At 43.2% G+C, this 27,726-nt stretch overlaps 1 protein-coding gene across 1 annotated transcript in view; it reads right to left on the reverse strand.

The window, feature by feature from the left end:
- The window catches only part of LOC126354752 (proton-coupled amino acid transporter-like protein pathetic), a 144,862-nt gene that overhangs the window by 45,707 nt on the left and 71,429 nt on the right, over positions 1 to 27,726 (reverse strand). The window contains exons 4-5 of the mRNA XM_050004632.1: positions 19,898 to 20,048; positions 17,419 to 17,540 (exon numbers count right to left, since the gene is read on the reverse strand). Coding sequence (XP_049860589.1) covers positions 17,419 to 17,540; positions 19,898 to 20,048 — 273 coding nt within the window. The remainder of the gene's footprint in view (positions 1 to 17,418; positions 17,541 to 19,897; positions 20,049 to 27,726) is intronic.

A 27,726-nucleotide genomic window follows, 5' to 3' on the forward strand; every position in this document is an offset into this window, starting at 1 on the left:
GCTGACAGATGTGAAAATTACCGCACAATCAGTTTAATAAGTCACTGATTCAAAATACTAACGCGTGTTCTCTGCAGACGAAAGGAAAAACTGGTAGAAGCTGACCTCGGGGAAGATCAGTTTGGATTCTGTAGAAATATTGGAACACGTGAGGCAATACTGACCCTACGACTTATCTTAGAAGCTAGATTAATGAAATACAAACCTAAGTTTCTGGCATTTGTAGACATAGAGAAAGCTTATGGCAATGTTGACTGGAATACTCTCTCTCAAATTATGAAGGTGGCAGGGGTAAAATACAGGGAGCGAAAGGCTATTTACAATTTGTCCAAAACCAGATGGCAATTATAAGAGTCGAGGGGCACGAAAGGGAAGCAGTGGTTGAGAAGGGAGTGAGACAGTGGTGTAGCCTATCCCCGATGTTATTCAATCTGTATATTGAGGAAGCTGTGAAGGAAACGAAAGAAAAATTCGGAGTAGGTATTAAAATCCATGGAGAAGAAATAAAAACTTTGAGGTTCGCCGATGACATTGTAATTTTGTCAGAGACAGCAAAGGACTTGGAAGAGCAGGTGAACGGAATGGACAGTGTTATGAAAGGAGGGTATAAGATGAACATCAACAAAAGCAAAACGAGGATATTGGAATGCAATCGAATTAAGTCGAGTTATACTGTGGGAATTATATTAGGAAATGAGACACTTAAAGTAGTAAAGGATTTTTGCTATTTGGAGTGCAAAATAACTGATGTGAAGTAGAGAGGATATAGAATGTAAACTGGCAATGGCAAGGAAAGCTTTTCTAAAGAAGATAAATTTGTTAACATCGAGTGTTGATTTAAGTGTCAGGAAGTCGTTCCTGAAATTATTTGTATGGAGCGTAGCCATGTATGGACAAGAAGAGAATAGAAGCTTTCGAAATGTGGTGCTACAGAGGAATGCTGAAGATTAGATGGGTAGATCATATAACCAATGAGGATGAATTGAATAGGACTGGGGAGAAGAGAAGTTTGTGGCACAAGTTGACTAGAAGAAGGGATCGGTTGGTAGGACATTTTCTGAGGGATCAAGGGATCACCTGTTTAGTATTGGAAGGCAGCGTGGAGGGTAAAAATCGTAGAGGGAGACCAAGAGATGAATACACTAAACAGATTCAGAAGGATGTAGGTTGCAGTAGGTACTGGGAGATGAAGAAGCTTGCACAGGATAGAGTAGCATGGAGAGCTGCATCAAACCAGTCTCAGGACCGAAGAGCACAAGAACAACAACACGATTTAAAGTCGATATGTGGGTAAATACTTCAATCACACTGGAGTTAACATGAGAGCTCAAAATTGAATTAATAAATAAACGAATTACTGCAACAACATGCTTCAAATGATCTGATATTTTTTTCTATTCGTATATTGACGTATAATACAGTCAATTTATGTCCTAATACTTTAATCAAGATTGGCGTTACACGAGTGCCCTGAAATAAAATAATGCAGAGCTATAGTAGTTAGAATGAGTTTCAGCTCTCTGCATGACCATAAACTTTATATATAAATTTAAAAAAAATAACAAAGCTTCGAATTTTTTCGTGTCAGAAGCAAACCAAAAAAAAACAATATTAGATACATTACTACATACATACATACATTATGGTTAATAAATTAAACTAGTCAATAATGAAATAAAGGATTAGGCACAGATTGTGTTGTCAAACTTAAGGTAATTTAAATCTATACAGTAGATGCCCAAAAATTTGCAACGTCCAGTGCACTTTTTGTAGCGTTTACGAGGTCCTCCATGGTGCACACAATTGGAGGTAATGTGCATTGTAGTAGATGTGTTGATGTCTGCACGGCAGCTCCGCAGTCACACTGGAGAGAGTGTCCACCTTGAAGCCCCACCTCTCCAGATTACTCTTGGATCTTGTGACAGAAGAACGCAGGCGGTTGAGTGATTTCCCTATGGGCCATTTCTCTGTGTGGCCTGGGGGAAGTAGTTCTTGCGGGATCAGCCACTCCTCCAGATGCTGGCATCTGACCTGCCATCTCTTCTCCCGGTGTTGATGTGGAGTGTCAGCGAGTGGTTCTGTGCTGTGAAGGAACCTCTTTCTAGACACAAGTCTTTGCTGTGCCGGTTGGTGGCCATGTAGTGTATGGGCTTGGGATGTTAATGCCTTCTTCATTTCACTCTGTGCTGCTGTATCTCTTCGGATGTCCGGGGGGTCTATGCCGGATAAGCAGTACACTTTTCCCACAGGTGTGGCTCTTAGACAACCCGTAGTGATACGACATGTCTGGCTGGTCGTTAGTGTATATATTGAAGGGGGTGGGTGCCAGTACACTGCCCTGTGGCAAACCATTTTTCTGCTGCCTCCATCTGCTTCTTTGTCCTTGATATTCCACAAAATATCTTCGGTTCTGCAGAAGTTTTCTAATTAGACAGGTTAGTTTGTAATCCTTGGTGAGGTTGTATAGCTTCAGCAACAAGAGTCTATGGTTGACAGTGTCGTAGGCGGCTGAAAGATCTACAAACATCGCTCCTGATATCTGCCGCCTTTGGAAGCCGTCCTCTATATGCTGTGTCAAATTCAACACCTGTGCTGTGCAGCACTTCCCTTGTCTGAATCCTGCCTGTTGAGGGATCAGTAATGGTTCTATCATATCTGTAATTCTTTGGAGGATCAACCTTTCCAATACCTTATACAGGTAGCATAGGAGGAAGATTGGCCTATAGCTTTTGGGGTCATCCCGGTTTTTCCCTGGTTTATGTATAGCTATAATTTTTGCTCTCCTCCAAGATTTTGGTATCTTGCCGCTCTTGACACAATTATTCATTAGCTCGAGTAGCCAGCACTTTGCGCCTGGACCAAAGTTCTTGATCTGTTCACTTCTTATGTCATATACCCCTGCTACTTTTCCGACTTTGCACTTATTTAGAACTGAGTCGAGCTCATTCAAACTGAATGGTCGAGACAGAATGTTTCCCTCTTGTTCAGGCTCCCTTTCCAGGGTTCGTCTTCCGATTTTACTGGTATGGTCAGGTTTACCATTTTTCAAAAGCTGGTGTGCGATCTGGTCTGCCTTCACATTTTTATGCGAATTGGGTTGGGAGGGATCATTGTTAAGGCGTCGTAACAATCTCCAGGCCTTTTCACTACTTCTACTCATCTCACATTCTGTCATCAGCTTAATCCACTGTTCTCTCTTCGCCTCAGAGATTGAGGAGAGCGTATTTTGCGCAGCCAGATAAGTTTCCTCGCTATAAGGGTTTTCTTCATATAGTCGATATTATTCGTCCAGCAGAGGAGCTGTTTCAGGTGTCACACCCTGCAGATACATTGTCCTACACGCTCTTGGAATTGATGTCCGGGAGCAATGTTAGACAGTTTGAACAAAGCTGTCATACTCTTCAGGAATAGGTCGCACAGACGTAATCTCCTTGTCGAGCATCTTAGCAAATTTTTTCCTATCAGCTTTCTTGAAATTGTATCTGCGTTTGAAATTCACCTCGTGTGGCCTTATTGCAGGAAGAACTTGACACAGTAGCGGTCTGTGTTGCGTCTTTGGTATGGGCGAGCACACAGATTTGGAGCAAAGCTGTGTGATGTCTTCACTCACAAAGAGGAGGTCAGCGTTAAATCCACGTTGCTACATGCCACTGTTGAAGGAAGGGGGTAGCTTGCTGTCATGTATAAGAGACAACTGGCAGGATTCAGCCCAGGAGAGGACTGCCTCCACATTTTCGTCATCTTCAGAGTATCCCCACAAATGACTATGGCTGTTAAAGTCACCGATTACTACAGACGTCTTGCTGTTATGGAAGTTCCTGGGTGGTGTGAAGGAAAATGCAGCCGAAGGGGGCTTATACACAGAGGTAACCACGCAGTTACTCAGCTCCACTGAGATGACTTCGATGTTATTTTCTACGGTGCAGTGAGCACTGATTATCTGAAGCCCTGGTCTTACAAATATAGCACCTCCATACTGAGAGTGCGGTGTTTCTGCAGCTGGTTCCATGCCCTGTATTTTTGGTCGTCTCTGTCGCTCATCTCTATGCGTCTCTTGTATACATAGGACGTCGCATTTTTTTTCAGGGCATACGTTGGATAACAGATGTTCTCTGGCTGATGATATGCCTTCAATATTTATAGATATGATAGTTAAAGTTGGCTCTGATAAGGACCGTTTATTTACTCGCATGTTTGCTTCTGGTGTGAGAGAATCAGCCGTCTAGGTATACCTAGACGCCCAGGGGACGCCCGGATGTGTAAGGCTTAGTTGTCAGGACACATCCTTGTTGGAGGCTTCTCTCATGTCCCCCCGCTTAGAATGAACTGTTGACTTACTTCTGTTCTTACATTAACATGATCTGGAATATTACTAATGATAGATTTTGTTTTTTTTTAGCAATAGGTTCAAATGGTTCAAATGGCTCTGAGCACTATGGGACTCAACTGCTGTGGTCATTAGTCTCCTTTAGTCTCCTAGAACTCAGAACTACTTAAACCTAACTAACCTAAGGACATCACACACATCCATGCCCGAGTCAGGATTCGAACCTGCGACAGTAGCAGTCTCACGGTTCCGGACTGCGCGCCTAGAACCGCGAGACCACCGCGGCCGGCTTTAGTAATAGGAATCACAGTGTAAATGCATACAGATTTTGTAAAAATGTATGTAGTGATACACCAACGGGACATCAAAATGGAAGCAAATAGATGGACACTAACAGAAAAAACCTGCCCATGCTGTCGCACTAAGTACAAAACTAAAATTTTGCATCCATATCGACAGCTATACAATACTCATGGCGGTACATTAATACATGTTCCATCTTCCTGTTACAGAGACAGCACCCAGCATTATGCTAGAAATAGTGATGTAACTTCCAGAAAACCATCTGAACATGAACCTGAAAAGGTTCGAAAACAGGTTCATGGAATTACAAATAACTATTCAAAAAAGTGACTGGTTACAGTTTTACGTATTTACATTTAATTAACAGTCACAGGTCCTAAAATAGCCGTAATGGATAAGCTTACTCTCAAGACTATAAATAAACAATAAATAAACATCTACATCTACATCTGCGTGGATACTCTGCAAATCACATTTAAGCGCCTGGCACAGTTAAATAAACTTGCGCTTGGCAGTGAGTATGCCGTAATATGAGGCCCTATTGACTGTAAACACAGATTACGTAAGTGACAGCAGTCAGATTCAAAATTCCCACCTGCATGGCGTACCTTTCACCAATAGCGGACGGACCACCTATCTGTGATTGGTCGGTTGTCGGAATCTAATGGCAGACGACACAGCTTATGCGAGTTATCACATATCACAAAAAAAGTTAATTCACTTGATAAAACGCTATCCACGTACGTAGAAGTAGAAGCGTCCAAAAGACAGGCTAAAACACATTCAATAATAAACACCATAATAAAACGAAGAGGAGGTAGTATCGACTGGTGTTAATGGCGGAATCAACAATGTCAATAAAGAAACACTCTTTGCAGAAACAACATTAATTTTAAGGAAAGCAAATATTAAGAAAAGTTTGTCATAAAATCAGAAGAAATTACATTTGGAACTGTTTAAAATGCTTTTAGTGTTCATAGAAAAGAGTGCCATGCAAAGCAGGTTATCTTTGCGTGGTCTGTACTTTGTACGTAGATGGCGGCTTGATGGTGTTGAAAGTATAATTATTATATATATGTTTTTGGATAGGGTCCGCCATTAGCAAAATACAGTTTTGTTTTATAACCCAAACATGTTTCACTGCAGTTTGGGTTATAAAACAAAACTGTGTTTTGCTAAAGGCGGACCCTATCCAAAAACATATATATTGTTAAAGCAAACACGGAAAAAAAGAGCTTCAATACCAAGATGATTATAATTATTATAGTTCCATCAGTTGTGAAACTGCAGTGGGCACATCCTCTCGCTTAGAGTATGACTCGCCAGGCAACAGCACCCTTCGTCAGACTGCTGTTGTCATGGGCTGGTCAAGTGTTAATGTATAAATTCGGTTTCGTAATTGCACGACAATACCGTCTCTTACACAAGCGACTACGTCACTCACGTTCAGTGCACAGCTTTAAAACATTATAAAATTCACGTTGACTCGTAGATCGCAAAGTGACAGTTTGTCCGCTTTTAGCAATCGAGATCGAAAATTCACCCTACTGACAAAAACAGTGTCACACGTCATAAACAGTTGAAGCGAAGTCTTCATGACGGTACTTAATGTTTTACACGCGCAGCAGTTTATTGTGTTCCAAACAAGATAACAACTTTAAAGTACATTAGTTTACAGCTCAGTTGCACAGTGACAATTAATTAACTATATCTACATTTACATCTGCGTCTACGTGATTACTCTGCTATTCACAACAAAGTGCCTGGCAGAGGGTTCATAAACCACCTACAAGCTATCTCTCTACCGTTCTACTCTCGAACGTCGAGAGGGAAAAATGAGCACTTATATTTTTCTGCACGAGCCCTGATTTCTCTTATTTTATCGTGATGATCATTTCTCCGCATGTAGGTAGGTGCCAACAGAATGTTTTCGCAATCGGAGGAGAAAACTGATGATTGAAATTTCATAAGAAGATCCCGTCGCAACGAAAAACAACTTTGTTTTAATGATTGCCACTCCAATTCACGTATCATGTCTTTGGAACTCTCTCCCGTATTTCGCTATAATACAAAGCGAGCTGCCCTTCTTTGAACTTTTTCGATGTCATCCGTCAGTCCCACCTGATGGGGATCCCACACCTCACAGCAATACTCCAGAATAGGGCAGACAAGCGTGATATAAGCAGTTTCTTTAGTAGACCAGTTACAGTTTCTAAGTGATTTGCCAATGAATCGCTGATTGCTCTACCCACAACATTATCTATGTGAGCGTTCCAATTTAGGTTATTTGTAATTGTAATTCTTAAGTATTTAGTTGAATTTCCAGTCTTAACGTTTGTGTGACTTATCGTGTAATCTAAATTTAGTGGATTACCCATGTGAACGACTTCACACTTTTCTTTATTCAGCATCAACTGCCACTTTTCGCGCCATACAGCTGTCTTATCTAAATCATTTTGCAACTCGTTTTGGGCATCTGATGACTTCACAAGACGTTGAATGACAGCATCATAGGTAAACAGTCTAAGACGGCTACTCAGATTGTCTCCTATGTCGTTAATATAGATCAGGAACGATATAGGACCTATAACACTTCCTTGGGGAACACCGGATATTATCTCTGTTTTACTCGATAACTTCCTGTCTATTACTAAGAACTATGACCTTTTTGCCAGGAAATGACGAATCCAGTCGCACAACTGAGGCGATATTCGATAGTCACGCAATTTTATTAGTAGACGCTTGTGGGGAACGGTGTCGAAAGCCTTCTGGAAATCTAAAAATACGGAATCAATTTGACATCCCCTGTCGATAGTATTGATTACTTCATGAGTATAAAGAGCTAGTTGTGTTTCACAAGAACGGTATTTTCTAGGTCCGTGATGTCTGTGCCAATAAATCGTTTTCTAAGGGGTAATTCATATTGTCCGAATACAGTATATTTTCAGAAATCCCGAAATCCTACTGCAGAACGACGTTAGTGATACGGACCTGTAATTCAGAGGAGTACTAATATTTTCCTCTTTGGGTATTTGGGTGACTTGAGCAATTTTCCAGTCTTTAGGTACGGATCTTTTTGTGAGACAGCGGTTGTATATAATTGATAAATATGGAGCTATTGTATCAGCGTACTATGAAAGGAACCTGACGGTTCTACAATCTGGACCGCAGGCCTTGCCTTTATCAAGTGACTTGAGCTTCTTTGCTACACCGAGGACATCTACTTCTATGTTTATTATCTTGGTGGTTGTTCTTGATTGGAAAAGAAATGTAAATTAGTTACAAACTACGGCGAGCGCACTCTTTATTCAGCATGTAAACGTCACTACACATATTCAGATTTAAGTTACGACGTGTTCGATACGCCTGCCATCATTGGCGATGAAGTGATGCTGACGAATAGCGATATTCTGCATGACCTGCTGAAGTTCGGCATATCGATGCTGTCGATGACCTCACGTATGGCTGTTTTCACCTCATCAATGCTTCTGGGGTTATTGCTTAAATACAGCCCCACAAACAGTAGCCGCATGTGTTCAGATCCGAAGAACATGGACGCCAAGCAAGGCCCATGCCAGTGGCCTCTGGGTACCCCAGAGCCAGAATGCAGCCCCCAAAGCACTCCTCCAGACATCAGACGCTCTCCTGCTTCGATGGAGTGGAACCCCGTCTTGCATGAACCACATCTTGTCGAAGTCAGGGTCACTTTGGATAATGGCGATGAAATCATTTTCCAAAACCTTCAGGTGCCGTGCGGCAGTCACCGTACCATCAAGGAATATCGCACCGATTATTCCGTGACTAGACATTGCGCACTATACCGTCACCCGTTGATTATGAAGAGAATTCTCGATCGCGAAATGCGGATTTTCAGTCCCCTAAATGCACCGATTTTGCTTACTGACGTCCCGATCCATAAAAAAAGTGGTTATCATCGCTGAAAAAGACCATACAGCGCATAAGCATACTGATTCCCATCACGACCTGCGACCAGCGGTCCAGTTTGAACGTCCCAACACAAGGCGTTCAGAAGTTATGACGGCTTTGTTTCATATAGTTCACTATCACCCTGTGTATACAAATTGTTCAGTTCTACCAACGGCAATCACTGTTCACTTGCGTGTACATTGTCACCGCTGTTTATAGTACTCCACGAAGGTCACAGTATTCACACAGTCTTTTTGTTTCATAGCGTCCACGTCGAAATTCAGTTTGAAGCGTGAGCGAAACATAAGAACGCGGGCGTAAATTATCGTGTGTTTTCTGTCTAGCACGAATACACAATTACGCGCGTGTTAGCTACGACACTGCACACAACTGACTATCCCGCTGCAATTATCGATTATCGTCCCTTTGTAACACAGTCCATACAACAGTTCTGTGTAGTACATTTTGTCTTACACAGTTCATTTATTAGAAGAATTACAAAGAAGGTCAAACGTACTTTGAAATTACTCATAATCTTCAAGAACCTCATGTAGCAATGTAAATTAAAAAAAAGGAAATATAAACATTCTCACATTTGGTATTGTGGAACGAAATTAAAAATATTCTAGATCATTGAAGACACAGGGTGACAATTTTTGAATTACATGAAATAAAATCGTCATAACTTCTGAACGGTTTGCTTTAAGACGTTCAAATTGCACCGTTGGCCTCGCAGCATCATGGGAAATATAATGCGCCGAATGGTTTTGTTTAGCAATGAAGCCCACTTTCATTTGGATGGGTTCGTAATTAATCACCTCAACGGATGACTGTGTGGCGTGCAATGTTCAGTCACGGAATAATCGGTGCGATATTCCTTGATGGCACGGTGTCTGCCGAACGGTACGTAAAGGTTTTGGAAGATGATTTCATCCCCATTATCCAAAGTGACACTGACTTCGACAAGATTTGGGTCAGGCAAGACGGAGCTCGACCCCATCGAAGCAGGAGAATGTTTGATGCCTGGAGGAGCGCGCTTTGGGGACCGCACTCTGGCTCTGGAGTACCCAGAGGCCACTGGCATGGGCCTTGACTGGACGCCATATTCTCCGGATCTCAACACATGCGATTCCTTTTTGTGGAGCTATAGTAAAGAAAAACCACTGCTGAGCTGAAAACATGCATTCATCGACAGCACCAATGTTCTGACACTTCAGCGGGCCATGCAAAATTTCGGTATTCGTTGCGCCACATGATCGCTAATGATGGCAGGCATATCGAGGATGCCACAACGTAAATCCGAATATCTGTAGTGACGTTTACATGTGTACGCAGTCGTTTGTAGCTAATTTACGTTTTTTTTTTCATTGTTTTCATACAGTTCAATATTCGTCACCCTGTATGTCCACCGAGTTAAAGTAAGCAAGACGAAAGACTGAAGAAAATAGTATTTGTTGTGATAAGCAATCTTTTCTCAGGCTCAAACCATTGATCTCAGAATCCAGCAGTAACACACTACTTCGTCCGCACGTTTAAATTCAGAGTACAGGAAACGTTTCTCACAACTTGATAATCTGAACATGTATGCGGAAACGCTTTAGTTCCATTTCAGACTTCAGTTTCTATAACTCTTCAACACATTAAGCATGGGAAACACACAGGGATAGAACGCATCAGCACAGCACGAAACGCTTTCCTAAGTGAAGTGCTCAAAATGCCCTTCGTTAGCAGAAGCAGTCATGCGGTCAGTGTCACTTCTTGTATCCGTTTTGTGTCCACACTAGAGTTATCATCAACTGCACAAAGACATTGCTCGGCCATTTGAGGTATCCTCGTCCTCCTAGGCCTTACCCAGTCGCTAGCAGTAGGCTTAAATTCCCGTCCGCCCTAATACGGCGGTCAATTTCTTGAAACGTCCTGCTGTCTGCCGGTTGCCCATCTGAGTACATTTCTCTTCCACTGCATCGGAAACCACGGCTTGATGAACACTAAACAATTGATGCTTCGTGTTTGCACAGTCCGTGGTAAACACTAAACGGCTGATGCTGTGTGCTTGTTGCTAGTAGAGCACTGAACTTTGTCGCATGTCAACACAAGCATTGAAGCTAACCGTATGTCAACACAAGCAATGGAGTTAGTCGTATTTCATCACACACAATGTAGTGAGTACATCTAAACATTAGTTTCGTTCGGACGGAACAACAAACCTGGCGGTGAACTAAGAATTACACTTTACTGTACATACGAACCAACGTAAACAGCGGGCTATTCTGAAAATTTCATGTAAGAAAACGCTTCATGTAATCCTGGTACATTCTGTTTCAGTGTGTTTCTCATGATTAATGTCATAATGAAAAAAAAGCAGAATATGTCCTCCAGCATGAAAAAAGAGCGTTTCCAAACTCACACACGTCAGTATAACACATTTTACTCCTCTATGTGTGAGGAATGTTTCCTGAAAGTTGGGACGTATCTTTTTGTTACATCCTGTAGACCAGTGTTTGATGCATCGCAGATACTTTAATGGCAAACGGAAACTAGAGGAGTCGAGAATCATAGCAACGAGGCTTGGACAGAGTTTACAGATAATCATCGTAACTCATCAGGTTACTTTTCCAACCTTGGTGTAATTTTATTACACCTTCCGTGAAAAAAGACGAAGGTCGATGATGGAGCACTGACTCTCAGAGCCCTCTTCAATGGACGAAACGTACACTGAAGCGCCAAAGAAATGGGTATAAGCATTCATAGATATGTAAAGAGGCAGAAGACGGCGCTGCGGTTGGCAACCCCTATGTAAGAAAACAAGTGTCTGGCGCAGTTGTTAGATCGGTTGCTGCAACTACAATATCAGGCTATCAAGATTTAGGTGAGCTTGTACGTGGTGTTATAGTCGGAGCACGAGCGATATGACACAGCGTATGCGAGCTAGCGATGAAGTGGGGATTAACCATACGACTACTTCACGAGTGTACCGTAACAGGAATTCGGTAAAACATCCAATCTCCGACATCGCTGCGGATGGAAAAAGATCCTGCAAGAACGGGAACAACGACGATTGAAGAGAATCGTTTAACGTGACAGAAGTGCAACCCCTCCGCAAATCGCTGCACATTTCAATGTTGCGCCATCTACAAGTGTCAGCGTGCGGACCATTCAACGAAACATCGTCGGTACTGGCCTTAGAAACCAAAGGCCCACTCGCATACCCTTGATGGCTGCAGAACACAAAGCTTTACGCCTCGCCTGGCCCGCCAACACTGACATTGATGACTGGAAACATGTTGCCTGGGCCAACGAGTCTCGTTTCAAAGTGTATCAAGTGGATGTACCCTGCTTGTCAGCAGGGGACTGTTCATGCTGGTGGAGGCTCTGTAATGGTGTGTGGCGTCTGCAGTTGGAGAGGTATGGGACCCCTGCTACCTCTAGATACGACTCTGACAGGTGACACGTACGTGAGCATTCTTTCTGATCACCTGCATCCAAGCTTGTCCATTGTTCATTCCAACGGTCTTAGCCAATTCCAGCAGGATAGTGTGACACCCCACACGTCCATAATGCTACAGAGTGGCTCCATGAACGCTCTTCTGAGTTTAAACACTTCAGTTAGCCACCTAACTTTCCAGACATGAACAGTACTGAGCACATCCGGGTTGCCTTCCAATGTGCTGTTCAGAACAGATCTCCACCCCGTCGTACTGTGATGGACTTATGGACAACCCTGCAGGATTCATGGTGTCAGTTCCCTCCAACACTATTTCAGTCATTGGTCGGGTGCATACCACCTGCTGCTGCGACCCTTCTGCGTGCTCGCGGGGGTCCTACGCTAAAATACGCAGATGTACCATTTGGTCTGGCTCTTCAGTGTATGATAATTGAGAGCTGGTAGGTCTGGGCTGTTGGGCAGCTGATCCAAGACCTCCCATCGTAAGGAACACTAAATGACATGCGCTGCTTTGTTAGTGAGACCTTGCGTGCTGAAGTAAAATTTCAGCTAGTGATACTGTTTGAGCGCTAGTCTATTTTTTTATTTTAAATATGCCATGATCTTGGAGCGCTGATTGTGTTCGCCACTGGCGTCTACAGCTTATAGGTGGGCCTACTTTGACATGGGTGGCGGCGAATGTCTTCATTCCTGATGGTTCAAATTGCTCTGAGCACTATGGGACATCTATGGTCATCAGTCCCCTAGAACTTAGAACCACTTAAACCTAACTAATCTAAGGACATCACACACATCCATGCCCGATGCAGGATTCGAACCTGCGACCGTAGCGGTCACGCGGTTCCAGACTGAAGCACCTTGAATGGCACGGCCACACCGGCCGGCTCTTCATTCCTGACTCGTCCAGTTTGTTGACTCTTGGAAATAATGGCACCATGTTTCGTCTATACCACAACGCGCTCTGAGCGTTTTCTTCCGTCCTTCTGATTCACATGCGTAAATCTTTCTGCTTGATGTCAAGTTGTCGGGATAGCCTTGATCTCTGTACATTGGTGTATGTACGTATCCCTCGCTAATGTTCACAACCATTGGTTACAGACATTGCAAGCTTCCAGACCTCCCTTGCTTTGTTTCAATAGTTATTACTAGTCAAAAAATTAATTAAAGGTTATCGTAAATTGTTTATTTGGGAGCGAAGAACTCACATGGAGTTTAGCAGTCTGGAAGCGAGTGCCAAGCACCAAATCCGCATCTGTGTTTCGATTCTTTTAAATAAGATCTGATTACTCTTCATTGCACTTCAATAAATGATATTATGCACCTGTTTTATATTCAGTAACGCACACGAACGGCGCTTGTAATTTTTAGTGACAGTTTATTACGCAAAGTTGCAACGTTGACAATCTGCAGTGCTCATTCACTCCCGCCACTACATTTACTCTGCTTCATCTACATCTACACTTATACTCCGCAAGCCACCCAACGGTGTGTGGCGGAGGGCACTTCACGTGCCACTGTCATTACCTCCCTTTTGTGTTCCAATCGCGTATGGTTCGCGGGAAGAACGACTGCCGGAAAGCCTCCGTCTAATTTTACATTCGTGATCTCCTCGGGAGGTATAAGTAGGGGGAAGCAATATATTCGATACCTCATCCAGAAACGCACCCTCTCGAAACCTGGCGAACACCACACAGCGATGCAGAGCGCCTCTCTTGCAGAGTCTGCCACGTGAGTTTGCTAAACATCTCCGTAACGCTATCACGGTTAGCAAATAACCCTGTGACGAAACGCGCCGCTCTTCTTTGTATCTTCTCTACCTCCTCCGTCAACCCGACCTGGTACGGATCCCACACTGATGAGTAATACTCAAGTATAGGTCGAACGAGTGTTTTGTAAGCCACCTCCTTTGTTGATGGACTACATTTTCTAAGGACTCTCCCAATGAATTTCAACCTGGTACCCGCCTTACCAACAATTAATTTTATATGATCATTCCACTTCAAATCGTTCCGCACGCATACTCCCAGATATTTTACAGAAGTATCTGCTACCAGTGTTTGTTCCGCTATCATATAATCATACAATAAAGGATCCTTCTTTCTATGTATTCGCAATGCATTACATTTGTCTACGTTAAGGGTCAGTTGCTACTCCCTGCACTAAGTGCCTATCCGCTGCAGATCTTCCTGCACTTCGCTACAATTTTCTAATACTGCAACTTGTCTGTATACATAAGCGAAAAGCGGCACGGAACTTCCGACACTATCTACTAGGTCTATATATATGCTTGGTACCATTCTGGAAATGTCTCCCTGAAAATTACGAAAAGTTTGACGAGACATCATGGTGGAGGGTTACTGCTTCTTTATCACTCACGCATGATTATTAAACTACCACTTCTGCCACTTTAAACTAGAACTTCCGTCAAGAATTCCGTATTGCCATCCATTCTTTGAGTTCTCTAATTAATAGTTTACCTTTAATTCCACTTCTCTACCCATCGTCGACAGTTATTACATTTTTAATAGTCAGTAATATTCGATATAACTCTGTTCCTCAATATTCTACCTACCTGACTCGACTACCAGTTTACATTTCAAAACACACTCGCGCTCAAATCACAAGAGCCGCATCGTCAGGGCGACAATGTCCACCGAACGTTCACTTCCCAAAGAACTTGGCAATCCGTAGATATGGTATGCTTACGATGCGCACACTCCTACACAGGCAAGCCTACACGAGAAGCTTCCATCATCGATTACAGGTCACTGCCATTGGCCAGAGAGATCCGTCGTACCGTCGTAATCTGTAGAGGGTGCTACGTTTGGAGTACAGTTGTTTTTACACTGGCCGTGCTCGGCTATAAACTGCATTTGCTGTGACGCTTTTGGACTGGAGAGGACGACGGTTCAGTCCCGTGTCCGTCCATCCTGCTTTACGTTTTCCGTGATTTCCCTAAATCGCTTCAGATAAAAGCCGGGATGGCAGAGTTCCTACACCGTCATTCCCTAATCCAATGAGACCGATGACCTCGCTGTTTGGTGTCTTCCACCAAATCAACCCAACCCAACCCATGATGCTTGCTTTATACAAAAATTGAACAATGCCGTATTGTCCCAGGATGGACGTGTCTATCACACATCTATACTGTTAACGATTGAGTAGCTGTCTCTGTAAATTCACACGTCACCACAGTTACGTCACTTCTCCATTTTGGCTATGCTGACGTCTCGTGGGCATCTCGGCGTATCATTCTTAGTCTATGTTACAACTGAACGACCCTCTGCGACCCTCTGTGGGGCAATGGGTTGGTTTTCTTGTTATACTGTCCACCCAATCAACATGGGTCTGTATACCACTAACGTTATTAACCGCAAAATAGTCGTAAACGTGTTAGCTGTAGTCTACATCTTCCTTCCTAAAATTTGCGGCTCTTCATAGCTGCAAAATAACTCTTTGTCAATAATGTTAAGTAATGAGGAAATAGCTCCTGAAATAATTTAACCATTGTTGGTATCACAAGTACGAAATAACAACATTTCACATAAACTGTATTCTTTCCACAATACGAAGTACAGTTCAGATATGAAATATTATGCAAACTTTTATCAAATGTTCAAACATATACTGTTTAAATTGAGATCGAGTACTTCAATAAACACCAATAGTTTGTCGTCACTGGACCATATAATGAAATATGAATTGTCTCGAAATTTGGTACGTCATTATTATTTCATTCCCATGTTTGGTCCTGAAATGTGCAAGTCCTTATTTACATGCAGTGGGTAGGTAACTTGTGATATTTCACTTCATTCTAAGTCAAAATTTAAATTATTGATAAAACTGACAAATACACTGAAGAGCCGAAGAAACTGGCAGAACTTCCCCATCGCGCACGCAGAAGTGTCGCAACACGACGCAGCATGGACTCGGTTAATATCTGAAGTAGTGCTGGACGGAACTGACACCATGAATAGTGCAGGGCTGTCCATAAATCCGTAAGAGTACGAGGGGGTGGAGATCTCTTCTGAACAGCACGTTGCAAGGCATCCCAGATGTGCTCAGTAATGTACATGTCTGAGGTGTTTGGTGGCCAGCGGAAGTGTTTAAACTCAGGGAAGTGTTCCTGAAGCCTTTCTGTAGGAATTTTGGTTGTGGGGTGTCGCATTGTCTTGCTGGAATTGTCCACGTGGGTCGGAATGTACAATGGACATGAATAAATTCAGGTGGTCAGACAGGGTGCTTACGTACGTGTGACGTTTCAGAGTCGTATCTAGAGGCGTCAGTGGTCCCATATCACTCCAACTGCACACACCACACACCATTACAGAGCCTCCACCAGCTAGAATAGCGCCTGCTGACGTGCAGTGTCCATGGATTTATGAGCTTGTCTACATACCCGTACACGTCCATCCGCTCGATACAACGTGAAACGAGACTCGTCCGAGCAGGCAACATGTTTCCGGTCAGTCCAATGTCAGCGTTGACGGTCCCAGGCAAGGCGTAAACCTTTGTGTCGTGCAGTAATCAAGGGTACATGAATGGGCCTTTGGCTCCGAAAGCCCTTATCGATGATGTTTTGTTGAATGGTTCGCATGCTGACACTTGGTGATGACCCAGCGTTGAAATCTACAGCATTTTGCGTCAGGGTTGCACTCCTGTCGCGTTGAACGATTTCGTTCAGTCGTCGTTGGTCCCGTTCTTGAAGTATCTTTTTTCGGCGACAGCAATGTCGGAGATTTGATGTTTCACCAGATGATTGATTGTCACGGTACACTCGTGAAATGGTCGTATGGGAAAATCCCCACTTAATCGGTACCTCGCAGGTGCTGTGTCTCATTGCTCGCGAGCCAACTATAACACCTCGCTCAAACTCTTTTAAATCTTGATAACCTGCCATTGTAGCAGCAGTAACCGATCTAACAAATGCGCCAGACACTTGTTGTCTTATAAAGGCGTTGCCCGACAGCAGCGCCGTATTCTGCCTGTTTGCATGTCTCTGCACTTGAATACGCATGCCTATACCTCACTTACTACGAATTTGTTTTTAATTGACTCTTGAGGATTCTGTAAACGTGATGAAGCTCGAACTCTGGATTAATTACTGCATTAATTTATCTCATGAACATTTACGATACGCTGTCATATGCGTCACGCACGGACTGCAGATTGTGCGACTGGCTCAGCATTGGATGTCAGGTGAGAGGAGTGGAAGTTTCAGTTTTCTCAGGCTCCCGATGCTAACTGTCACGTTTTGCTAGCTATCCAACGCACATTTCATTCGACACCTCGAATGGATGAAGTGGAGAAAAGACTCAACGGCAGCAACGGTGGCGAAACCACAGTTTGTGAACTTCTGAAGAAATTGACAGTTCTGACTGTGCCCTGTAGACTGCTGCTTTACAAGAAGACACACCTGGAGAATCGGGCCCATGCCTTGAGGCGGCTCGGCCCATACAGGAAGGCGTACTCCGCCGTCTCCGCGAACCCCAGCATTGGGACACGGGCCCTCCGGCAGACGATGTGGGACGACCGCACCTGCAACAAAACAAGCGCGCTGCTGTCACACTGGTGCCGCTACGGCTGAAGAGTACAAACTGGGTTCCTGCACAATGAAAATTGCAGCACAAAGACTAAACCACGTTAATTTTCGTTGTTAGCTCTTGTTCATGTGTTAAGCAGTATACCCACGCTTTAGAGCAGTTAAATCTCCTGTTAATTTTAATTTCTGTTAACAGCTCGTGTTCCTGTGCATATTCATGCTTGTCGATAGCTCAGGTTCATCTTCGGGTGCAATTTACCTCTACGACAGTTAGGCTTTTTGAGAAAAGACAAGAACCCTATACATTTAAACGAATGTGCGAATATTGACTGCTGGTTGGCAGGGCAGTAATATGCAGTGGAAAGAGAGAGAGAGAGAGAGAGAGAGAGAGAGAGAGAGAGAGCAGAAAGTTGGGAGGGATATAAGAGCAGATATTTCTATTCATGACATATGAGAGAGATAGAGAGATAGAGAGAGAGAGAGAGAGGGGGGGGGGGAGAAGAATGGTGGAAGAAATATACAGAGTGTTAGGGATATAAGAGCAGATATTTCTCTTGATGACTGAGGACAGTGTACTGAACACCGTTACATCAGTATTTACTTCATTTTCGGAGAGTTATTACCAGCGGCAAGTTTTCAAGTTGGTTATTGCCCCCAAGTACACATGGCACAAGCAAGCCATTAATGCTTATCTTTCCCTGGGCAGCAGGTCAGTTATAGAAGTTATGCACATACGCAAAATGGAAAGTCTACATTGTCAGGCGTAGTCCACTTTATAGTACAGTTATGACCATGAAGAAAACATTAGGTAGTACATTCTGTGAAATTTTTGCCAGAAGACTGCTGGATATAGAGAAAAAACAATTACAACACTCAAGTGGGAGTATATTAAGGAACCAATAATCACAGTATCTGTACGTGAACGCCTCACACATTATGTCTAAGAAAAACAAACACGAAGGCAATTTTACGGAAAGGGAAGGCAACGAATGTACAGGTAAGTGTGTATATTTGACTACCAGACACTTGGTATCAGTTCAAGTAAGTCTTTCAGGACTCATTTAAATGCGTGGAGTGGGTGGTTCTCCGTGACTGTCTTACTGTCTGTTCCTACAGACCATAACCACGTGGTGGCCTTTCACAGTAGCCCCACTTCTTCATGACATGGCACATCTCATTTGACCTGTTCGCATGCAAAAGAGTCTCGACCATTCGAAACGAAGAAGATCAAACCATGAAATATCTGGCACTTGGTTTGGCTTTAGGTGCGTATTTTGATGTGGATGTCCATTCCAGCTTTCTTTCTATTTATTGGTGACGCTGAGAACATGTGCGTCCAAAAGATCGACCAAACCTAGCTTGAGTGGCTTCAGGTGTATAGGTGGTGGTTTCTGAAAACTTTTCTCAGAAATGAATCCTTTGCTGCTCTAACTTCTAATAATTTGCACCCTTAAAACTTTTCTTCTAGAAAAAGTGAATGAGACTACAGCTGCCGATGGCAGTAATTGTCTCCATGGCCTCATTCAGATGTGCATCTGTCCTGGTTGTATGTATGCTGTTTTCCCGTAATGCTCCACGATATTCAGCAACTGAGTGAAAATGTAGCATTATGTAGAGTATCTACATTTACTCCCCAGCTGTTCCAGGCTATATTGTGGAATCGATCTATCCTTGAGCCAAGCTTCTTTGACAAGCTTTGTGCAGTGTTACTTAGATGGCTGTGTCTGATCGATGATAACAACTAGATATTTAGGGACGTAATTATGGCCATCTACGACCTCATACAGAAGCATATGTAACTTCCAATGTGACTCTTTATTGTGGAGATGGAACGCTTTCTCCAAGTTTGGTTGGAGTCTCCGTTTGCAAAAGTACTGATTTAGTATGATAATGTCAATTTAGAGAGTATTTTTAGAATGCTAGATATTTTTATTCGGACGTATTATTGCCAGGTTAATTGTATTCTGCATTTTCTTGGAAGTAATATCTGTAATGTCGTGAACGTGCAAATTAAACAGCATGGGAGCCGGAACTGATCCTTGTGGTAATCCATTGTTCAAGCTTCTCCACCTGCTAGCTTCTACGCTCAGAAAATCTATGGGTTTCCGTTTTAATCACTTTTAGTTAACGTAAAATGTTTTCGACCCTCGTATAAGTCTGAAACTTGTTAATTTACCTTTAGCAGTCTGGCACTCAGAGATCATCATACAAGAGGTGAACAACATGAGCTTAATTTGCATAACTGGTACAAAGCGTTGGTCCAGCACAGTAGACACACCAGTAACGAACAAAAGGTATGCTTCCTCTGGATAGCAGGCAGATATTAAGAGGAAGACTCGGCGTCACCACTGACCAGCATGTGGACGCAGTGCGCGCAGAGCATGCCGATGAGCACGGTCCCAACGAAGCCGACGACGGTGCCCGCGTTCTTGAAGGCCATCGGCATCGCCAGGATCCCGGAACCGAGGCTGCCTTTCAGCAGGTGCATCAGCGAACCCAGGTCCCTGTAGCCAGGGAGCACACATTTACATCAAGAACACAATTAAAACAAACTGAAAAAAATAATTTTGAAATGGTTCGTGAAATGATTTCTTTAAAAGTAAGAAATGAAATAGATTAGAAAAATATTTGACTCGTCCCATTTTTTGTACTTGCTTTCGAGCGTCATTCATACGCTAACGTGTTTGATTTCTTACTTTTATATAAAAGATTTCACAAAATATTTCAGCAATTTTAATTTTTTTTTACTTTCTAGTTATGTTTACAACACATGATCTTATTGGCACTTCATTTAATCACCCAGAATCTTGTGTTCTCGGAAGTCCAGAGTTTACTACTTCATTTGAAGTAAACCATTTTGACAGCTGAATCTCAAAATAATTTAAGTTTTGTGCTCAAAACAGTTAGGCTATGAGGAGATGAACTTTTTTGACACTTCATTGACATCAGCTGTTCGGAAAATATTTCAGTTTCCTACGAGATCACTAATTAATTTTTCTTAATTAAGCTGATTACTTTAAAGCAATTAAATGTGTTTTTTTTTTCTAAAATAGACCTTACCCTGGTCCCCTTCATATCCCACTTGCCCATTTTCCACTCTTCGTTTGGCTGAAAAATTCGGAAAGAAGCAATCGTGTAATTCATAGGGGTCGTTGTTTCCGTTATGCTCAAAAATATTTAATGCATGTATGGAAGACAAAAGAAAACTCGAAGAGATTGGGATGCCGCTGTATTTAATAAGGAGGATAGTAGTGGGTGCTGCAACCAATGAGGTCTTTCGGTGTACTCGATACCTGGATAGTTCTACTCAAGGAGCTTAGAAACCATCATCGTCTTCACAGTGGCCATCACAGCCATAAGTACACTACTCGCCGTTAAAATTGCTACACCACGAAGTTGACGTGCTACAGACGCGAAATTTAAACGACAGGAAGAAGATGCTGTGATATGCAAACGATTAGCTTTTCAGAGCATTCACACAAGGTAGGCGCCGGTGGCGACATCTACAACGTGCAGACATAAGGAAAGTTTCCAACCGATTTCTCATACACAAACAGCAGTAGACCGGCGTTTCCTGGAGAAACGTTGTTGTGATGCCTCGTGTAAGGAGGAGAAATGCGTACCATTACGTTCCTGACTTTGATAAAGGTCGGACTGTAGCCTATCGCGATTGCGCTTTATCGTATCGCGACATTGCTGCTCGCGTTGGTCGAGATCCAATGACTGTTAACAGAATATGGAATCGGTGGGTTCAGGAGGGTAATACGTAAAGCCGTACTGAATCCCAACAGCCTCGTATCTCTAGCAGTCAGGATGACAGGCATCTTACCCGCATCGCTGTAACGGATCGTGCAGCCACGTCTCGATTCCTGAGTTAACAGATGGGGACGTTTGCAAGACAACAACCATCTGCACGAACAGTTCGACGACGTTTGCAGCAGCATGGACTATCAGCTCGGAGACCATGGCTGCGGTTACCCTTGACGCTGCATCACACACAGGAGTGCCTGCGATGGTGTACTCTAGGTCGAACCTTGATGTACAAATGTCAAAATGTCATTTTTTTCGGATGAATCCAGGTTCTGTTTAGAGCATCATGATGGTCGCATCCATGTTTGGCGACATCGCGGTGAACGCACATTGGAAGCGTGTATTCGTCATCGCCATACTGGCGTATCACCCGGCGTAATGGTATGGGGTGCCATTGGTTACACGTCTCGATCACCTGTTGTTTGAATTGACGGCACTGTGAACAGTAGACGTTACATTTCAGATGTGTTCCGACCCGTGGCTCTACCCTTCATTCGATCCCTGCGAAACCATACATTTCAGCAGGATAATGCACGACCGGATGTTGCAGGTCCTCTACGGGCCTTTCTGGATACAGAAAATGTTCGACTGCTGCCCTGGCCAGCACATTCTCCAGATCTCTGACCAATTGAACACGTCCGGTGAATGGTGGCCGAGCAACTGGCTCGTCACAATACGCCAGTCACTACCCTTGATGAACTGTGGTATCGTGTTGAAGCTGCATGGGCATCTGTACCTGTATACATCATCCAAGAGCTCTTTGACTCAATGCCCAGGTGTATCAAGGCCGTTATTGCGGCCAGAGTTGGTTGTTCTGGGTACTGATTTCGCAAGATCTATGCACCCAAATTGCGTGAAAATGTAATCACATGTTAGTTCCAGTATAATATATTTGTACAACGAATACCCGTTTATCATCTGCATTTCTTCTTGGTGTAGCAATTTCAATGGCCAGTAGTGTATGTTGAGTGAATATGACATTTCTCCAGTTAGTTATACGACTCGTTTCTGCTTAAAAAGGTTAGTTTGAGTTTTGCACTAAAGTTCACCGTCATGGGGATAAAAATGGCAGAAATGTTACAAATGTGCTATAGTGTTCGCGATAATTTAGAAGCTATAGTAAAAATTCCACGCTTCATGGTAGCTTTTTCACTATAATTCTAAACCATCACTAGCTGTAGAAGAAATGGAGTCTGTTGGCTGCCATATTCATCTCAGTGACACATAGCTTTACGGAAGGAGTTGAGAACGGTTTAATAAGCCGAAACTATTTGTATAAAAGAGAGTAAATCGTAATAAAAGTTTGCAGTCTGAGTGGCAAAATAACGCTTTCATTCTTAAAAATTACATTGAGGAACGAAGTGAAGGCTAATTGGAAGGCAGCACGACTTCGAACTGAGGCACTTAAAGATCTCTTCTCACAGCCAATCAGAAAAATAAGGTCTTCCGCGGTGCATGTTTGTATCAAAGGCACGCATTCGACAAGGTCCCGAGAGCAGAACCCTGAAATTGCATAGTGGCTAGGCTCTATGTAGATCCGTCAACAGCCTACGCATATAGGAAATACGTGAGAAAACGAAGTTGGAGAGCTGACGCATTCGTTACGACGCTTGTAGTCTGTCAAGGCTGCAGTGTCAGTCCCCAGCTTTTGTAATACATTATGACCTGATAATAAAGGTATACATGTAGAATAGAAGATAAAAATCCTTAGCGTCGTAAATGGTCAGATGGAACTCTCTCAGTTGATTGGCGGCTTCACGTTAGCACACGGTCTCGCGATAGAAGATTTTTGCGAATAAAATCTCCAACACAACATCAGGTTCTAGGCGCGCAGTCCGGAACCGCGCGACTGCTACGGTCGCAGGTTCGAATCCTGCCTCGGGCATGGATGTGTGTGATGTCCTTAGGTTAGTTAGGTTTAACTAGTTCTAAGTTCTAGGGGACTGATGACCTAAGATGTTAAGTCCCATAGTGCTCAGAGCCATTTGAACCATTTTGAACCACAACATCAGTCTGTGGGTACAAGAGTTGGGAAGGGAAGAAATGGCAGTAAATAGAGAAAAGTAAAACTCTTGATTGTAAAGAAAAAGGAAGGAAAGATTGAGATCAAAGTTGAAGGGAAGATGCTGGAACAAGGCTGTAAAATGAAATATTTGGAATAACCCAGCCAGGCGGAGTTTTTTCAACAAAGAGAGAGACATTAAAATGGACAAAGGTGTATATACTGCTCGATTCAAAATTGTGTACCGTATATCGAAAGGAGGTCGTGCTGGTCAAAACTAGGAAAAAATGTCTAACAAGCATGTGTCAGGTAATGAATACTCGAAGAAGTATGGGACATTATATTCCATGGCAGCCATGTTCTTATTGGCAACAAACTGCCTGACATCGTTCAGCCTACTTCTCAAAGAATCACGAGCTCGTGGGAACACGCCTGGTTGCCCTCGCATTTGGTCACATGCGTGGGACACACACTCCTGTAATGTGTGCGCTTCTTCGATTGATGTGGAATACACCAAAGCGTTCAGATGTCCAAATGTAAGGGTTTTGAGGTCAGTTCAACTGTGAGGCAAGGCTACTGAACTTCTTTCGTCAGTCTATTGAGTGAAGTTCGTGTTAACTTCTGTTGTACGAGATACAGTAAATTTGGTGATCAATGTCGCTTATAAGCCACATCCGTTGTCTCGCTTGTAACAGTAAGACCCTCAAATAGCAGGGACAGTTATTGGCGCGGATGTTGCTGGTAAACAGCAAGTGATAATTTTCCTGGCAAATTGCTGCCAACACTCTGGTACTGAGTGGAACCTAATGCCTTATTTCCATGTTCGCCCGTAGGGTTTGGATCCACAACTGCATTTATAACGTGCAATCCACTGTGAAATTTATGGCAGAGGGTAACTCCTTTCTCCCAGTTATTTGGGTTTCATCCCGTTACATTCACTTACGAAGAGTAGAATAACGATTGCTTGGACACCATTAGGCGAGCTGTAATTAGTTTAACATTGTTTTAACCATCCCTACTGGAGCGATATATACAGGGCTTCAGAACAAGGCCGGCCAAGGAGTGCCAAAATTCACGCGCACAGCGTGCGGGGCCACTAGGCTTCGTGCGTTCCTTCTCAGAAATACCGCGGCCATGGATGTGTGTGATGTCATTACTTTAGTTAGGTTTAAGTAGTTCTAAGTTCTAGGGGGCTGATGACCTCAGATGTTAAGTCCCTTAGTCGTCGGGGCCATTTGAACCATTTTTTCCGGAAATACCCGGAACAGCGATACGTTTCATTTAGCAGTGTCATGTGGGACTTTTCGGTCGGCAGAATTGTCTGAGTTCCCCAGAATCGTGGAATCACCGCATTATATGCTCTACAGATCACCTCCGCTTTTTGTTCGTGTTTTGAAGAAAGTTCACAGGTGCAGTGGCTGTTTTGCAGAAAAAGACTCGGTCTAGTGGTCTATCACCGCAATCCAATAATATATGTTTGACATTGCCTCAATCTGGGGGATGATATGAAACATATTATTCTCAATAAATCAATTTATCCAAGGTCGCTAAAAATTCTTTTCATTACTATGACCAGTTTTGACAAATCTAAACTGTCACTATAATCGGTCTGTACGGATGTGTCGAAAGCGGTCACAGTAATAAAAAGAACTGCTAGCGATCTTTGCTAACCTGATTGTTCAAGAATAATACAGTCTTCTGTCATGAATGGCGAATGACAGAAGGGCGCAATGACAAATCTCACGTCGCGTAAGCTACATGTACTGCATATTTGCTACGAAATGACATTAAAATGCCACGGAGAAAGAATTTAAATATTTCGTTGACAACAAAAGAGCAAAGACGTACAACGATCGAAATAGGGGATTCATAGTTCTGTAAGAAGAAACGCTTTGTGCAAAATTTGCAACCATGGAGAACACATGATGCAATTGTTGTTACGAATAGTAAAATTTCTGAAGTCGAACGCGTTATTCCATTGTAAGTTGCAACAGTTTCCAATGGAACTCAACGACGAATATGTATTCTTCACATGTTACTGGAAAATACGTTGATTAAGTCAGTGGGCACAAATCACAATCACGTGTCAACTAGGAGTGACAAGTCTAAGAAATTATATGCGTCTGTACTTTTACCGACTGTTTAGGCCAGATAAAAATTATATTATGTCTTCAGGGCACCGAAAGTAAATAGATAACACTAAAAATTTGTTTCGTTTGTGATGTATCTTGTTGAGAAATGTGAACTGTAATAGAAAGTCTTATACAGTGTGATTACGCCCCCATTTACATCTGTGCTTTGGCTCTTTTCCCCTAAAGCGACTCTGAGCGCTTTGGACTCGTGCCCCGGCATGGCCCGCGACCCGAAATCTCGGTCGCCTCTGGTTTAGTATATTCCTAGATACCTCACCTATAGTTATTTCTTGAATCTATGTAAGCAGTCTTGTAAGAGAGTAGAGTAAAATACCTTCAGGCGCCTGTCCATTCAATTTTTTCAGCATTTCTGTGACGGTCTACAGTGGATCAAATGGACCTGTGACTATTTCTGCCGCCATTGTTTGTACAACGTCAGTGCCCTCTGTTAGTCCTATTTGGTAGGCGTCCCACCCACTAGGACAATATCCTAGGATGGGTCACATGAGTTTCCTGCAAACAGTCTCCTTTGCAGACTGGCAGCATTTTCCTACTTTCCAATCAACGAACCACTGTCAGTGGATAATGTGGTAATTTAATTTCCTGTTGTAGGAGAATCATGCCTCACTCGTAAACATTGAGTTGGAGTGTAAGTTTGTAGCTCTTTTCCATAAGTTTAATGAACACAACAGATTCGCATAAGAGAGACTTTAGTCATCAATACTGTATTCTCCTTCGCTGTTTACAACAGTCTGACAACGCTGGGATATTTTTTCGATTCAGTGACTGTATAAATTACGTAGTTTTGAGTCGAAGAACTCGTCGAGCCATGTTCGGAGAGCATCTTCATCCGGAAAGGTTCTTGGAGGTCATTCGATAGAGACAGAAAAAGGTGAAAATCTGAGGCGACCAGAGGAGGGAATAAGATGGGTGCGGAATGACTTCCCAAACCAATTCCTGTATAGAGTTTGTGGCCAAGAGATTCTAGGCGCTTCAGTCTGGAACCGCGCTACCGCTACAGTCGCAGGTTCGATCCTGCCTCGGGCATGGATGTGGGTGATGTCCGTGGGTTAGTTAGGTATAAGTAGTTCTAGGTTATAGGGGACTGATGACCTCAGATGTTAAGTCCCATAGTGCTCAAAGCCTGTATAGAGTTTTCCGTCAGTCTACCAGAATGCGGTCAGGCGTTATCGCAGAGTAGCATCACATCATACGGCCTTCCTAGTCACTCTTCTTGAACCGTTACTAGAAGACGTCTCCATTTTTGACAATAAACACCTTGGGGAAGCAATTCATAGTACATCACAGCGTCGTTGATTAAGCGGATGCATAACATTATCTTCTGTACAGGGAGATTCTGCTTTGTTTGGGGTCAACCATTCCTGTTTTTGCATCATGTTAGCATAAAGACACCATTTGTCGTCACCAGTAATGATACAGGATAGGAATGGTCGATGTTGTGCGCGAGTCAATTGATGACGAGAAAGCAGAGATAGACATATGGCCGCCAACTGATTTTTGTGATTGTACACTACTGGCCATTAAAATTGCTACACCGAAAAGAAATGCAGATAATAAACGGGTATTCAATGGGCAAATATATTATACTATAACTGACAAGTGATTACATTTTCACGCAATTTGGATGCATAGATCCTGAGAAATCAGTACTCAGAACAACCACCTCTGGCCGTAATAACAGCCTTGATACGTCTCGGCATTGAGTCAAACAGAGCTTGGATGGCGTGTACAGGTACAGCTGCCCATGCAGCTTCAACACGATATCACAGTTCATCAAGAGTAGTGACTGGCGTATTGTGACGAGCCAGTTGCTCGGCCACAATTGATCAGACGTTTTCAGTTGGTGAGAGATCTGGCCATGGTAGCAGTCGAACATTTCTGTATCTGGAAAGGCCCGTACAGGACCTGCAGCATGCGGTCGTGCATTAGCCTGCTGAAATGTAGGATATCCCATGGATCGAATGAAGGGCAGAGCCACGGGTCGTAACACATCTGAAATGTAACGTCCACTGTTCAAAGTGCCGTCAATGCGAACAAGAGGTGACCGAGACATGTAACCAATGGCACCCCATACCATTACGCCGGGTGATACGCCAGAGTGGCGATAACGAATACGCGCTTCCAATGTGCGTTCACCACGAAGTCGCCAAACACGGATGCGACCATCATAATGCTCTAAACAGAACCTGGATTCATCCAAAAAAATGACATTTTGTC

The sequence above is a fragment of the Schistocerca gregaria genome, chromosome 3 (assembly GCF_023897955.1).
Source record: "Schistocerca gregaria isolate iqSchGreg1 chromosome 3, iqSchGreg1.2, whole genome shotgun sequence".
NCBI classification, from domain to species: Eukaryota; Metazoa; Arthropoda; class Insecta; order Orthoptera; family Acrididae; genus Schistocerca; species Schistocerca gregaria.